This window comes from Xiphias gladius, chromosome 1 (assembly GCF_016859285.1).
Source record: "Xiphias gladius isolate SHS-SW01 ecotype Sanya breed wild chromosome 1, ASM1685928v1, whole genome shotgun sequence".
NCBI lineage: Eukaryota > Metazoa > Chordata > Actinopteri > Istiophoriformes > Xiphiidae > Xiphias > Xiphias gladius.
In genome coordinates, this window is record NC_053400.1 from 34,728,708 (window position 1) to 34,742,137 (window position 13,430).

Sequence of the window (13,430 nt, forward strand, 5' to 3'; positions counted from 1 at the left end):
CTTTTCTTTTCTTTGCTCCTTACGAAGAAAAAAACGTCTCAAATCTCCCACAGGAATCAGGTCCCAAATTTAGCTTATATCCACATATGGGGACACTGGTACAGCAACTGTCTCAAGTTCGAAACTCTGAAAACTCATTAAAATGAAGTCGGCTTTGCGAATGTCATCTGATTTGAAACTTATTGGACATTTTGAAGTCCATCACTCTGCCTCGACCCGACGTTGTAAAACGAATTAAAAGTTTCAACTCTTCTATAGTTTGAATGAATTTCTTCAAAATTCATACAGACCAGTCTGTCACAATCTGTGTTTTTGTGAGCGTAGGTGTGGGCTTTGGCGTCTGCAGCAACCAGTCAGGACCTGAGTCCAGATTCAGACCCAGACACAGAGACGCCCTGGGCCAGACACCCGTTTGGACGCCACCTGCTGGAGACTCTGTGAGTTTACTTGTTTCTTCCAGTCACATCGAGCTAAGGTGTGCGGTGAATTTGAAATATCGATCCTTATTGTAGCTTCACAAGGTCTGTTGTCATTCCTGGACCCGTGCCGGTCTGTTGGTTTGTTTAGTTGTCAGCAGGACTACGCAAAAACTACTGAACCGATTTGCACCAAACTTGGTGGAGGGACAGGGCCTGGGCCGGGGGAGAACCTGTTACATTTTGAGGCAGATAATGTTGCATGAAGGGGCATTTTTACACATTTTCATCTTGGTTCACTCCTTGGTGGAGGTTTGCGCTCCACTGAGAGCCATTCCTGTTCCAGTCTGTGCTTGGATCAAACGGGTTAAAATTCTCCTTCACTCTACAGCAGAGGGAGTATTTTAGTTTTGACAGGATAAAAAAGAATCATGTAAATGTCATAAAAACAATCTTTACATATTTTTGACGAAAACTGTGACAAACTAAACTCTGTCTGTTTGTGTGTCAAACCCTTCAGTTTGGATCACTACAGTCAGATGAGTGACGTTCAGACTCTGGCCATGCTGTGCAGTGTGTTCAGATCTCAGGCTCCACCTCCAGACTGTTACTCTCTGTACGGACACCACCCATCACGCTCCTCCATGTTCCCCTCGCACCACTCACGATACGTAAGTCTGTTGTCTTCTTTGAATAGTCTATTTCATGTGTGTCCTCCTCAGTCAGATTGGAAGAGGAGTTTCATCTCTGAGTGTCCAGTGCAGATTCCCTCCCGGGACATGTTTAGCCTAGCGTAGCACAAAGACTTGAGGCAGGGGGAAACTGTTAGCCTAGCTCCATCAAAAGAATAAAATCCACCTTCCGACAGCTCCAAGTCTGTCTGACACACGTTTACATCTGACTCTGGGAAAGACAGAATAAAGGTTCTAACCGTCCCTTTAAAAGGAGCAAAAATAAGCCTCAACCTGAACCGTAGGACACCTGAATCCTGGGGGGGCTGTTTGTTCCGTCCGACTCTGTCACCTCGTGGCCGTATTGATCCCTGCAGCCTCTAGATGGCACTAGCAGGACTTCAGACTCTGTTAGTTTGTCGTGGTTAGATACAGCTGAACACAGCTACAGGAAGAGATGTAAAGTGTCTGTTGTTGTCTCAGCCCAGCTACACCTCCAGCTCTGTCACCTCAGGCTCCTGCTCCAGCACCTCTGACTCCATCACTACAACCAACTGGAACGCAGGTGAGTCTCCACAGCACCACACGCAGGCCGACTGCTGACGTAGCACATTTTATCAATAAGATGTTTAGATTTCTCTCCACCCAAACTATTTTCAGGCCGAGACCCTGAACACACCAACCCCTGGGGCGAATCCTCTCCTGAAGACTATCGATATGGAAACCAGGGTTACACGGATCCCCGAGAACGAGAACGAGAGCAGCACGACATGAACAAGAGGTGACGTAGCTCCACCTCCTTGTCAGACAGACATTTAGCTGTAAAGAGGGCGGTGGGTGAACTGGTGTGACCGGTTTGTGTCTCACTGACAGAGCGGTGATGTCGTTTCCTTTTCCTCTGCAGACTGCTGGACCCCGCCAACACGCTGCAGTTCGATGACTTTAAGAAGTGTTACGGCGAAATCCTGTACCGCTGGGGTCTGAGAGAGAAAAGAGCCGACGTGCTCAAGTTCGCCTCCTGTCCTCCCGAACCTCACAAGGGCATCGGTACGTTATTCCACTACGACTCACCCCACAACTCTGGAGCCTCTGCTGATGCTCCGATCAGCCATCTTAGGACCAATACCCACCACTGATTAGATTCTGTTCTTCAGCATTATCATAGAAAATACCCGCATACTTAATTATGGAGAAATGTTGTTGCAAATGAGTGACACAAATAATTATACTCATGGTAAGTTAAAATTATGAGATCAAAATCAAAAATTTGACTCACCTCATAATAATCAATTAGTAAAAAAAAAAAAAAAGACCTTTTTTATTCACAAGATTGTACATTTTAACAAAAACTGACGCAAGGGAGATACAAAGTCAAAATTTTGTATTTTTGAAAAGAAACTTAACAGCAGCTGAAAATCTTTTGTTTGCCGACCTCCAGTAGTTTAACCTCCCACCTGCTGCAGTGATGCACAGGTGTATGCCAGGACCCTGTGACGTCACTGTTGGGCGTGGTTACAGGTGAAAAACTTCTGACCAAAGCCAAGCGCAGTCATCAGCAATGCTGAGAGCGGCCGGAGATGAAACAGACTGACAGTGTCAACCAGAAAGGGCAGAGAAACGCCGCAGTCCACACTGATGCTAACTGACTCTTTCTTACTTCCTAAAGCCTAAATGATACTTTCTGCACCACATACTGTAGCTGCGAGAGTCAGCGATGCACAAACTCTGTCATCTCCCAGATCAAAGTCTGACAAACATATAGACCCAGCGTAGTACAGACAGAATCAGCTGTGTCTGTACCAAAGCATGTCCGGCCCTTAACAGAGGTCCCGAGCACTCTCGGCCACTAACACACCAAACATTCAGATTGGCCGCAGATTCTGGACACTTCACGTGTCACGGACCTGCAGACCTTTAGACCTGCAGCCCGTGTGGACATGTACAGGAAACTGTCTCAGATGTCTCGGTGGTGTGAAAACACCGTCCATTAATTTAACCTACATTGTAAGTTCTTTCTCATGGGAATTGAAGCATTGGTGGATATTTTGATTGTTACTAGGTGCCTGATCGACTGGAGCGTCTCTCATCTTTTCATAAAGACTTAACAGTCTGGCTGATACGAACCCTCGTCTGTCTGTTTTCTCTGCAGAGTTTGGCGTGTACTGCTGTCACTGTCGCAGTCAGGCTCGTGGGACTCAGTGTGCCGTCTGTAAACGTCTGACTTTCCAGTGTGCCATCTGTCACGTGGCCGTACGAGGCTCATCCAACTTCTGCCTGAGCTGTGGTCATGGAGGACACACCACTCACATGATGGACTGGTTTCGCCGGCAGGACGAGTGTCCGGCCGGCTGCGGATGCCACTGTCTGCTGCAGAGCACCTTCTGATGCAACACAGACACTCTGCAGACAAAAATCAACGCGCCTCCTGACAGGGGACGAGGCTGAACAGTCAGATCTGAGGTACGTGTTCAGACGTCCTGATCTGAGCGTCTGATGCAAAGGAGGCTTTTTAAAGCGCCAGATGCCCTGATATAGGCAGGACCTAAAGATAGTGACAGCAGTCTGTCCAACACTGCTCCAGAGTGAAATATCTCCTCAACTACTGGAGAGACTGACATGAAATGTACTCCTGTTATGCATGGTTCCCAGAGGATGGTTACTTATGTCCTCCTAACTTTTCCTCTAGTGTCATTATGAAAGAAAATTTACAGTTTCACACAAGGCATAAAGTCTGACAGAGCCTGGCAGGCATCATAACAAACTACAGACAAGTTAAAGGAAGAACCTGAAAAACGAGCGGGGAAACAGGAGGACAGTGGCCCCATCCAGAGGGCAGGAGGGGTCACTGAGTGGTTGGACGAGTGTGAAAATGATGTGAACCATGTGCCGTGGCCTTCGCGGTCACCAGCTCTCGACCCAGTTGAACACCTGGGGGACATTTTGGACCGACGTGTCAGACAGCGCTCTCCACCACCATCATCGAAGCACCAAAGGAGGGAACATCCTCTGGAAGACTGGAGTTCATCTGACCAATGATGAGGAGAACTTAAGCCGTTCTGGAGCCTGGTGGTGACTCAGCACTTTACTGAGACACTTTATGTTGGGTTTTCCTTTAATTTGTTGCGCGTCAGTAGATCTAACATGTTAAATTAGATGTCAAAGATTACAACATTGTTTAACAGGCAAAATGTCAACTTTGTACATTTATCTCTGTCCAAAATCCAAACAAAGTGCATTTGATTCAAGGGACTAATTTATCTCAGATTGTTCATAGTTCTGGGGGCGTTTGATACCAAAACACAGCTTCTACCACTCTGGTGTTCCCCCACAACTGACTTTCAGTTCCTGCTGCTACTGGAAATTGACACTGGGTTGAAACGTTAAGGCAAAATAAACAGTTGTCAGATCATGAACCAATTCGTCTAAATGAGCCACTTGGATTCAGTTGAGGTTGGTTTGGACTTTGGACGGAGATATGTGGACATATTATGTATTTTCATCCCTTAAATTGTCAACAATATTATTTAAAAATATAGTCTGTGTGCGCACACATTACTAATCTGAGAGGACAATTTATCTCATAACATCAGTTTGGCTAAAAATCACAATCGATCACTGAGATGGAAATTTGTTATTTTTGGAATAAGGCTTTTTTATTTACCGTTGTTGCCACTGAAGATCATACAGTATACGCCACATCGTATATTACCTTCAGTGACAGTTACGTCAGGTGGTTTAATCTGACATTTGAAATACCGAAGCCTGAAAACTGGAATTAATTTTCATTGAATGGAAAAAAACAAACGTTGGTTTTTGTGCTCGGAAACAACTTTGTTTTCTCCATGACACCTACAAGACTTTGTAAATTTCTGATGCACAGATTCTCATTAAATTTACCAAGCGCATTCATGCTCCCCAGAGGATGAACTCTTTAATGTTTCCTCTAAGGGCATCCTCAGGACGGAACTCTCAGCACATTTGCACTCAGAATCTGTTGAGTCAGATGAGCAGCTGTGTTTTCCAGCACTGAAATGTCGTCCAGGCAGAATGTGTGTCGTCAGCCACATCACTGCACCCTGAGCGAGCTTGTTCACCGACCTGTCCCCTGCCAGTCACCTTAGGAGTCGGCATCAACGTTGAGGTTTAGGTTACCACACGCTGTAAGACCTCCATCACTGACGACTGCTAACTTAGCGTCTCTGCTCTTTTTTCCCTTAGACATTGTCTACAGTAACAGTACAGCAGAACCAAAACTCTTTGGCCAAATGGGGGATTTTGCCCAGATTATAATGCAGTAATATGATGGTGATGGTTGAGACATTTACGTGCCTTACATACTCACCACTGGTTACAGATGTGATCACAGGCCTGTTTTTAAATGTTAAACACGTTAATGTTACTAAATCAGCAGAGAGAAAACTCTGAATATTCTCTCTCTGTGTAGAAAATGAAAAACCGGTCAGTAGTTCACAACTGTACTTTATGAAAAAATAATAATAAAACAAGTGTGTTTGAATTCAGTAAGATTGCCATTTATTCACGGGACATTTAATCAGTTTTTAATGACCTTATTTGCCTTCCCTCAATTACACATTTACATAGATGAGCAGCATCGTTTACATACGACCCTGTGTACTTGGTATTCACCAGAATATCCTCATTGAGAATTTTCTGATCTTGCACAACACGAACAGAACTAAACAACGTGACAGTAAAGCAGACCACAGTTTTGTTAGCGTTTGCGATCTCGACAGAAAAGGCAGCAGCAGTGGGAGACAGATAAACGCCACTTATTGTAGAGCTGCAGCTATCGATGACGTACGTTACGTCATAGTGTTTATTTCCTTTGTAAAAGGAACACAGGATACATGGCCATCATGCACACGTGTAGTTAAAGCATATACAGCTCTGAGAAACGCAAAATCATCAGTATGTTGTTTGTTCATACTGTGGCTGCAATGACCACTGCGGCCTCTAGGGGACGCTAGCTGGACTTTAGACTAGATATCAGAATGTCAACACCCTCATCCCCACACCCTGCCTAAGTGTCCAGGAGCAAGACGCCGAATCCCTACCCGCTGCTGCTCTGTGGCTGACCTCTGACCTCCTAGTCGGGAAGTCACATGAGAGGTGGAGGCTGTGGTCGGTATCTGGAGGGTGATTTGAGTCGACAGAAGACACACTGAGTCAGCAGCTCTGAGGTCTGTAGTCTGGACACCGGGAACGGCTTTCCGCACTCCTCACACTGGAAACACACACACACACACATATACACTTTAGTTTCAATCTGTACTCAGGTACTGATCTGCTGGGAAATGCAACCGAAGGTTTCACAAGATCAACAACAACCAATAATCTAACATTAGCTCAGTTTAAAGGAACAGTCTGACATTTTGGGAGGGGTTTAGCCTTGCTTTGGACAAACACTAGAAAAATACACTTTCTCATAACTCCGAAGTTGTCTTATATAAATGGACCAGAAGATTTCACTAAAATATCTGAGTTTTCCTTCAGTATTGTGGTGTGTATTTGAGTTTTACGTATGTTGTACTTTCAGTTCTGTGAGTGTTACAGATGGTAGAGAATCAGAAAAAACTTCCTATTTAACCAACACAAGAAATCCGGTGTAAAGAGGTCAAACGTTTTACATTCACATATTTAGTTGAACTTAATGACATAAATACATGATAACTGATGAGGTAAGCAGGATCCATGAAGGACTCTGACCTTTAGGATGTGAATCCCCGATCCTTCAGTCCTCCTCCTCTCCATGACCTCTGGGATCTCCTCCATGTTCTCTATGTCCCATAACCTGACAGTCCCGTCCTACAGAGACAGCCAGTGTCGGAAATCAATGAATCAAAATGCCCCAGGACGGATATGAACTCAAAACTCGGTAATACTGAAGCATGAACAACCGTTTGGGACATCAGGTCTTCAACTCAAACATCTGGTTTAAATTTCAGCAGTTTTTCTTGGTTTTGCTTCTTCACAGACACATATGTTATAAAGAACAGTGGATATGATTTTGGGGGGGGGGGGTCTTATCCTCAAAGGAAGGCCCTCCGTAAGCCACACATTTCAGCAGGTCAACAGGGTTCAAATTGTCTGCATGGGAAACCCTTGGAAAAGATGTACAGGTCAGAATAAGTCTTGTGGAGAACAAGTGACTGGATGATGGGGATCCGAAGGAAAGTCCCCACAAATGTACAAGTCTGATAAGTTTTGTTTAACTGAAGAAACATACACACTTCCAACCAACATCGCTAAATCCACAACTTTAGTTTGGTTAAAATGTATGTAAATTCAACACGAAGCCTGGGACCGCTGGGGTTAAAATCAGTGCAGGCAATGTACCTTGGAGGCAGAGGCAACCAACTTCCTGTCGGCACCGACTGACACGTCTGTCACCCAATCACTGTGGCCCTGTGACAAAGAGACAAGAGACAACGCAATACATGATTGCTCTCATCCTGCAGCAAACTGTGCAGCACAGCGAGCGCTGAAAGAGTTTAACCACCTTCAGAACGAGTGTCGGACAGACGGAGGACGTATCCCAGAGTGCAACAGTCCTGTCGTAGGAGCCGGACACCAGCAGGCTTGCTGCGGAAACACAACAGGAAGTGTTTCATTAGACAAACGTAACGTCCTGGCCCCGGCGCTGCCTTGCTCAGAGGTCTCACCGTCAGCAGAGAAGCTGCAGGAGCTCACGCTGCCTTCGTGGCCTCTCTGAAGTGTTGTCCCGCCGTGAGATCGAAACCCCCCCGCCTGAAGGTCCCACAGCTTTAGCGTTTTATCCCATGATGCCGTGCACAGGAAGTGTCCATTATTGGTGAAGGAGCAGTCGGAGACGACATTGCTGTGTTTACTGAGTGAGAGGCAGGGAAACAAAAAAGGTTTATTTTCAAACGTGTTTAGCAACGGCGATACGCCATCGTCCTCATCACTAGTAGATCCCAGTGGAATATTCATGACGCTCAGCACACGTTGTTCCCCGTGGACAAAGGAAGATGGTTTGTTGATGTTTGCTACTAAATTACAAATGTGCTCTCTGATGAGAAACACCTACAGCGTAGAGCCTCGTGAAGATCTCTGTCGTGTTCAGGGTCATCACCATCAGACAGTTTGTCATGTGATTTACTGTATGTGAGACTGAATATGAAGTCCATATATATATTTATATATTTATGTATGAAGATTTAAAAGCTACTCGTTTTAGTAAAATCTCCTTCATTCCTGCTGAGTTCTTCTGAAGACACTGGAGCTGGAAGGACACTTCTGATCATGATCATGATTCACCACTGCAAAAGTACTTTTTTTGGTGTCTTATATGTCCATGCGGGCATGTGTATGACACACCAACGAACTAAGCAACTGACATTATCCTAATGCAGAGTCATTTGTCCCATTCTCGTTGTCCTACTCTGGCTTCCCATTAGCAACAGAATTAATTCAAAATCCTGCTGTTGTCTACAAAGTGTTAAATGGCCCAGAAACCTGAGATCTAGCTATGAATTCTCTTCCTCCAGCCAAACCTTTCTCCTCTTCTACTGAGGTTTTAAGAGTCAACTTAATTCCCACTTTTACTGGTTAGCCTGTAACTGTGCTTAATAAACCAGCTCAGGGTTTCCTCTGAAACCTGTCTTCTCCCTGTGTGCTGGAAAGCACCTTGGGTTAACTATGGGGTGTTTAAAGGGCTGAATATATAAAGTTAAGTTGAGCCAAAAAAAAAAAAAGAAATGAAAGCTGAAATGGAAGCTAGTAAAAAGAAGTTTGAGAAAGTGTCTCCGGTGTGCGTGTCACCTGTCGATGGACACGGTGGTCTTCTGAGCCAGCAGGTCCCACAGTTTGATGCTCCGGTCTGCAGACACCGTGGCCACTCGCTGGCTCTGAGGGTCGAACCTGCACCGTGTGATGGTGGAGCGGTGATGATCTGGGGGAGGAAACAAACACGCCTTCATCGACGCTGAAACGAATATCAATCCCGACAGTCTGGTCGCCGGCTGCGTCGCTGTCGTACCGCTGATGTGGTGCAGTGTCTGTCCGCTGGCGGCATCGCTGATGTAAACTCCGTTCTGTGGGTCTGCGGCACAAACAACCAACCGGCCGTCAGACGACACGCTGCAGGAGGTCAGCAGGCCGACCTGCCTCGACTTCCACTGTGTGACAAGGATCAGGTCATCATGATGAACCGTCAGGGCCGGAATTATGGCTGCAACCAATCGATCAATTAATCTGCTGGTTTTTCTTCGGTTAATAGATGTGTTATGGAGTCAGTCCATTAAGAGTCAGAAAACAGTGAAAAATGTAGATCACGGTTTCCCAGAGTCTAAGGTGACGTCTTCATGTGAGACTCAGTTTACTGTCAGGCTGACTCCAGAGGATGGTCGGACTCTATGCTTGATTAATGACAATTGACCGATTGACAGAAAATTAATCTGCAACAATTTGGAAAAAAACGGTTCGAAAACACCAGAAATCCCTCAACAACACGGCAGACGGAGAGCAGAAGAAGACCTACCAGAGTCTGTCCCGTCTCCAGGTCCCAGGCCACCTTCGTCTTATCCCAGGAGACTGTAACCATCCTGACAGACACACAGAGTCCATTCAACACTCGCTGATTCTGAACCTCTCTGTTACACGTTCATTATCGATGCTTCATTTAGTCAGTTGCTTATAGACATTCAGCCAGAAATAAATCCCCGTTTATCACCAGGGGGAGCAGAGGCTGACATCCCTGAATTGAGAGCTGGAACTCCTGATGATAAGACTGATGAACTTGATTTATGTACTTTCCTTCAATCTAAGGTGGTGCCCCAGTTTTCTCATGACTTTGGTCGTGTTCATGTCTTTATTTTCATTTTTATATCAGGATTGCCTCTAAATTTGCATAGATGTTCCCTTTCGCTTTTTCCAATTCTTTTGAAGTTTGTTGTCAGGTTAACTGTACTGTATGTAAAGCACTTTGAAACTACAGGGTCATAATTAAATCTGCCTTGTCTCGGTAACCCTCGGACCTTCTCTCTAGCACCACCTTCGGGACAAACTTTACGTTTAGCTTCAGCACGATGTGGGGCTCCATCTGAGTCTGGACTACTAGACCTTCATGTAGAAGTTGTTGTTAATCCAGAACTGACAGGTTAAATTCCATAAATAGCAGCAACTGATAGAGGTTTCCTCTATTGTAGAATAATAATCTGAATTCATAAAAATCTAATCTCCAATAAAGGTAAAAGTGCTTCTCAGCTGGGACTCACCTGTTGCTGTTTGGGATCAAGGCACACTCAGTGATGGTTTTTCCATGAACTCCATCAAACATCCTCAGAGGTCTGCAGGTCTCCCCATCCTGCACAAGTCAAAGGTCAACAGGACATGCTTCATCTCACGGTCAGCATCACAGCTATGTAAGAGTATTACAGTCAACAACCTACATCCATATGGGAGAGAAAAGACGGAGGCACAGACTGCACAGATTCAGAAACAATAGAGTCTTCTACAGACTGATGTGGAATGAAGACAATAAAGGCGGTGTGACACTCTGTAATGTTAACGAACCAAACACACAGTCCCCTGATAGAAACAGGCGGTAAAATCTGAAAATCACGTTTTTTACAAACCTGTCCACAAACAAACAAACAAACGAACATTAATCAGTCTCATCGGATTCACAGACTTTAGTGTCTAATCTCCCTCAGGCTTTGTGCAGTGTGACGTTACTTCTTTGTTATCCACATACACATGCACATGCAGCATATACACATATCCAGTATGTGTCCACAGACCACTGACTGTCTGCGACTTCACACACATCTTGGTCAGTCCTGGTGCGTTTTAGTTTTTCACTCACTAGAAAAGGACGTCAGCACAGTCCACAGTCCAACAAACACAAGCTTCAAACAGAATAATAATATTCGGGAATTTGATGAATTAGTTAATGTATCGTATTAGCGGTTAGTGGTCCAGTTAGTATTAAACTGGAATAAAAAAATTACCAGCAGCTGCACTGCACATCTGTTTTACAGTGATTAATAACCAGTTTGCAGGCCTGTGATTATAGTTTCCCATTTCCAAACACATTTCCCTCATTATTACCTCGGCCAAGCAGGTTGGGTTTTCACCTGTGTCTGTTTGATGGTTTGTCTGTTTGTGAGCGGGATCACGCAAAAACTACCGAACCGACTCGCACCGAACTTGGTGGAGGGACGGGTCATGGGCCAGGAGAGAGCTCATTACATTGTGGTGCAGATTTTTTGATTTTTTTCCTCTGAAGTCTGGTGTATGTTGTTAAACACTGGCCCTGGCGGAGGTCTGCGCTCTGATGAGCACATTTTCTAGTTTTTTATGTAAAGAAACGGCCTGCTAGCACGTTTATTCTGTTGCACATCTTTTCAGGGTCAAAGTTAGAAAAGACAATGTATTTTCAAAATTGTGTCAGTCTTCCAAGAGCCATGAATCAAACGGTACCTGCATGTGGTGGAGAAAGCATCAGGGTACAAATTGCGGGACTGGACTGCCAGGATAATGTGGGAGGGGGACACAAAAGAGCCACTGAGGTGCCCCTGAGCAAGGCACTGAACCCCCAGCTGCTCCAGTGGAGACCAGCTCAGCAGACTGTGGTTGTACTGGGCAGATTCAGGTGTGAATGTGCGTAGTCCGAATAAATGAATAAGTAAAGGTGGGGGTGGTAGTAGTCGTTTACCCAGAGGATGGCGGTGCAGTCTGAGGAGCAGCTGAGGACGCAGCGGTCGTTGAAGCAGAGCCGAGCGGCGGTGACGGCGTCGCCGTGAGCTCGTAACACCTTCCCCGGAACCTGCGGGTGCATCAACGCATCACAGCCCCGCTACATGATAAACTAGGCATGTTAACACAACTCATGCTGAACTCATACACACTGACACTCAAACTCAGTCAATGAATGTGCGGGTCCAGTGACAGGGAATCAGTAAATGACTGTTTTGACAGACGAGTAATTGTACAAGAAACAAGAGTTTCAGTCCTATTAATTCAATAATCTTCCACTTTTACATCTTGATCGTAGAGAGACTAGACATCTCCTATAATCCTACACTAAGTGGTAGGAATGAACTAAGCACGACGAGGTATCTGTACTTTACAGGAGCATTTCCACTCCGCTGCAGTCGGAGGGAAGCGTCGTATTGTTTATTTCATTTATACAGTGATATAATATCATCACAAAAACACGTTAGAGGTCGTTTATATACAGCGTCTCCATCAGTTTGTCCACCGGGGATCACTGACACTTACACCGTAAAATGTCCCGGACACACCAGATCTGACCCGCTACTCTTCAATGGCCTCGCTTAAGGGTTCGGTTCCTGCCATTGACAAGTATTTCAACGATAACGCCGTCAGCAGATTCACCGTGCGTTCAAGAGACGAAAGTGAATGTCGGGTTGATGGTAAGAAACTCTCGGTTAACGGTGCAAATTCACGGTTTGCTCGTCAGTCACCGTTGCCAGCATTTAGCTGCGTCGACGCAGAGTGACTTAGGTTAGTTGGGAGAGTTATTCATTAGCAGTGACCCTGACAACAAGTCGGGCGGAGCAATATTTCTGTGGTTTCGGGAAAGGTACCGGTGCGGCGACAACTGCGGGACGAACCAGAGCAAGAGAATACAACGCATCATCATTCCCAACTCGGGAATCCGGACCGTCCGAGGAGCACGTGAATGCGACAAGGTCCAGGCTCCCCGTGGGTTTTGTTTTGGTTTTTTTGACTGAGTAAAAATCTCCATTTGACACAAGTGAGTGCTAGAATCCAAACTCCCTCATGTCTAGAGAATACAGATACTCATTACTGTATTCATTCATATATAGTATAGTCTGACTGATGCTCACAGATGCTCCAGCCGTTATCACCGGTTCCAAGACTTCACAACATTTAACACCTGCCTCATTAGAAAATACAAATTCACATTTACATCGACAGTTGCTACGAATTCTGTGGAAAATCTTTTTATCTGATAGACTTTACAGTATCATTTTCACGGGTACTTTGTCTTCTAGTCCAGCCTCGGAAACATGATCTGTCTATTTTAATACTATAATGTTATTTTTATACAAACAAAAAGGTGCCAAATAATGAAAGTCTTTGAACCCGCTTGGTAGCAAACATTTTACAGGCCGGTTTTCCTGCTCGTCGTCAGTAAACGCACCGGTGTCTTGCTAGCTACCGTTGACCTGTGGGTTAGCGGACATTTTACCGGAGCCTCGGGGGTCCACTCTCCTGCGGCTCCTCTCTCCTCCTCCTCCTCCTCCCCGGGTCCTGAAGGTTCCTCCACTGACAAAGGGTCAACGTTGCTCCACATTTTACAAACTTCCCG

General features: G+C 45.3%; 2 protein-coding genes across 4 annotated transcripts in view; one reads left to right on the forward strand and one right to left on the reverse strand.

The window, feature by feature from the left end:
• Window positions 1-5,607, forward strand: part of wdr59 (WD repeat domain 59) — a 25,283-nt gene extending 19,676 nt beyond the window's left edge. For 2 of the 3 annotated variants that reach the window (XM_040158441.1, XM_040158279.1), the window contains 6 exons: window positions 325-437; window positions 937-1,087; window positions 1,571-1,652; window positions 1,748-1,868; window positions 1,992-2,134; window positions 3,237-5,607. In XM_040158441.1, the coding sequence (XP_040014375.1) occupies window positions 325-437; window positions 937-1,087; window positions 1,571-1,652; window positions 1,748-1,868; window positions 1,992-2,134; window positions 3,237-3,472 (846 nt within the window). In that variant the 3' untranslated portion in view covers window positions 3,473-5,607. Of the gene's footprint in view, window positions 1-324; window positions 438-936; window positions 1,088-1,570; window positions 1,653-1,747; window positions 1,869-1,991; window positions 2,135-3,236 lie in introns of those variants that run through there. The other variant, XM_040158362.1, reaches the window with a different exon arrangement.
• Window positions 5,608-6,206: 599 nt separating this feature from the next.
• Window positions 6,207-13,415, reverse strand: LOC120795695 (WD repeat-containing protein 88-like). The gene is made up of 11 exons (XM_040137798.1): window positions 13,311-13,415; window positions 11,787-11,897; window positions 10,345-10,433; window positions 9,609-9,672; window positions 9,108-9,246; window positions 8,891-9,020; window positions 7,771-7,955; window positions 7,608-7,690; window positions 7,445-7,513; window positions 6,815-6,913; window positions 6,207-6,332 (listed from the first exon to the last, which is right to left on the reverse strand). Exons 1-11 carry the CDS (start codon window positions 13,413-13,415, stop codon window positions 6,207-6,209), a joined length of 1,200 nt encoding a protein of 399 aa, XP_039993732.1.
• Between the last annotated feature and the right edge of the window lie 15 nt (window positions 13,416-13,430).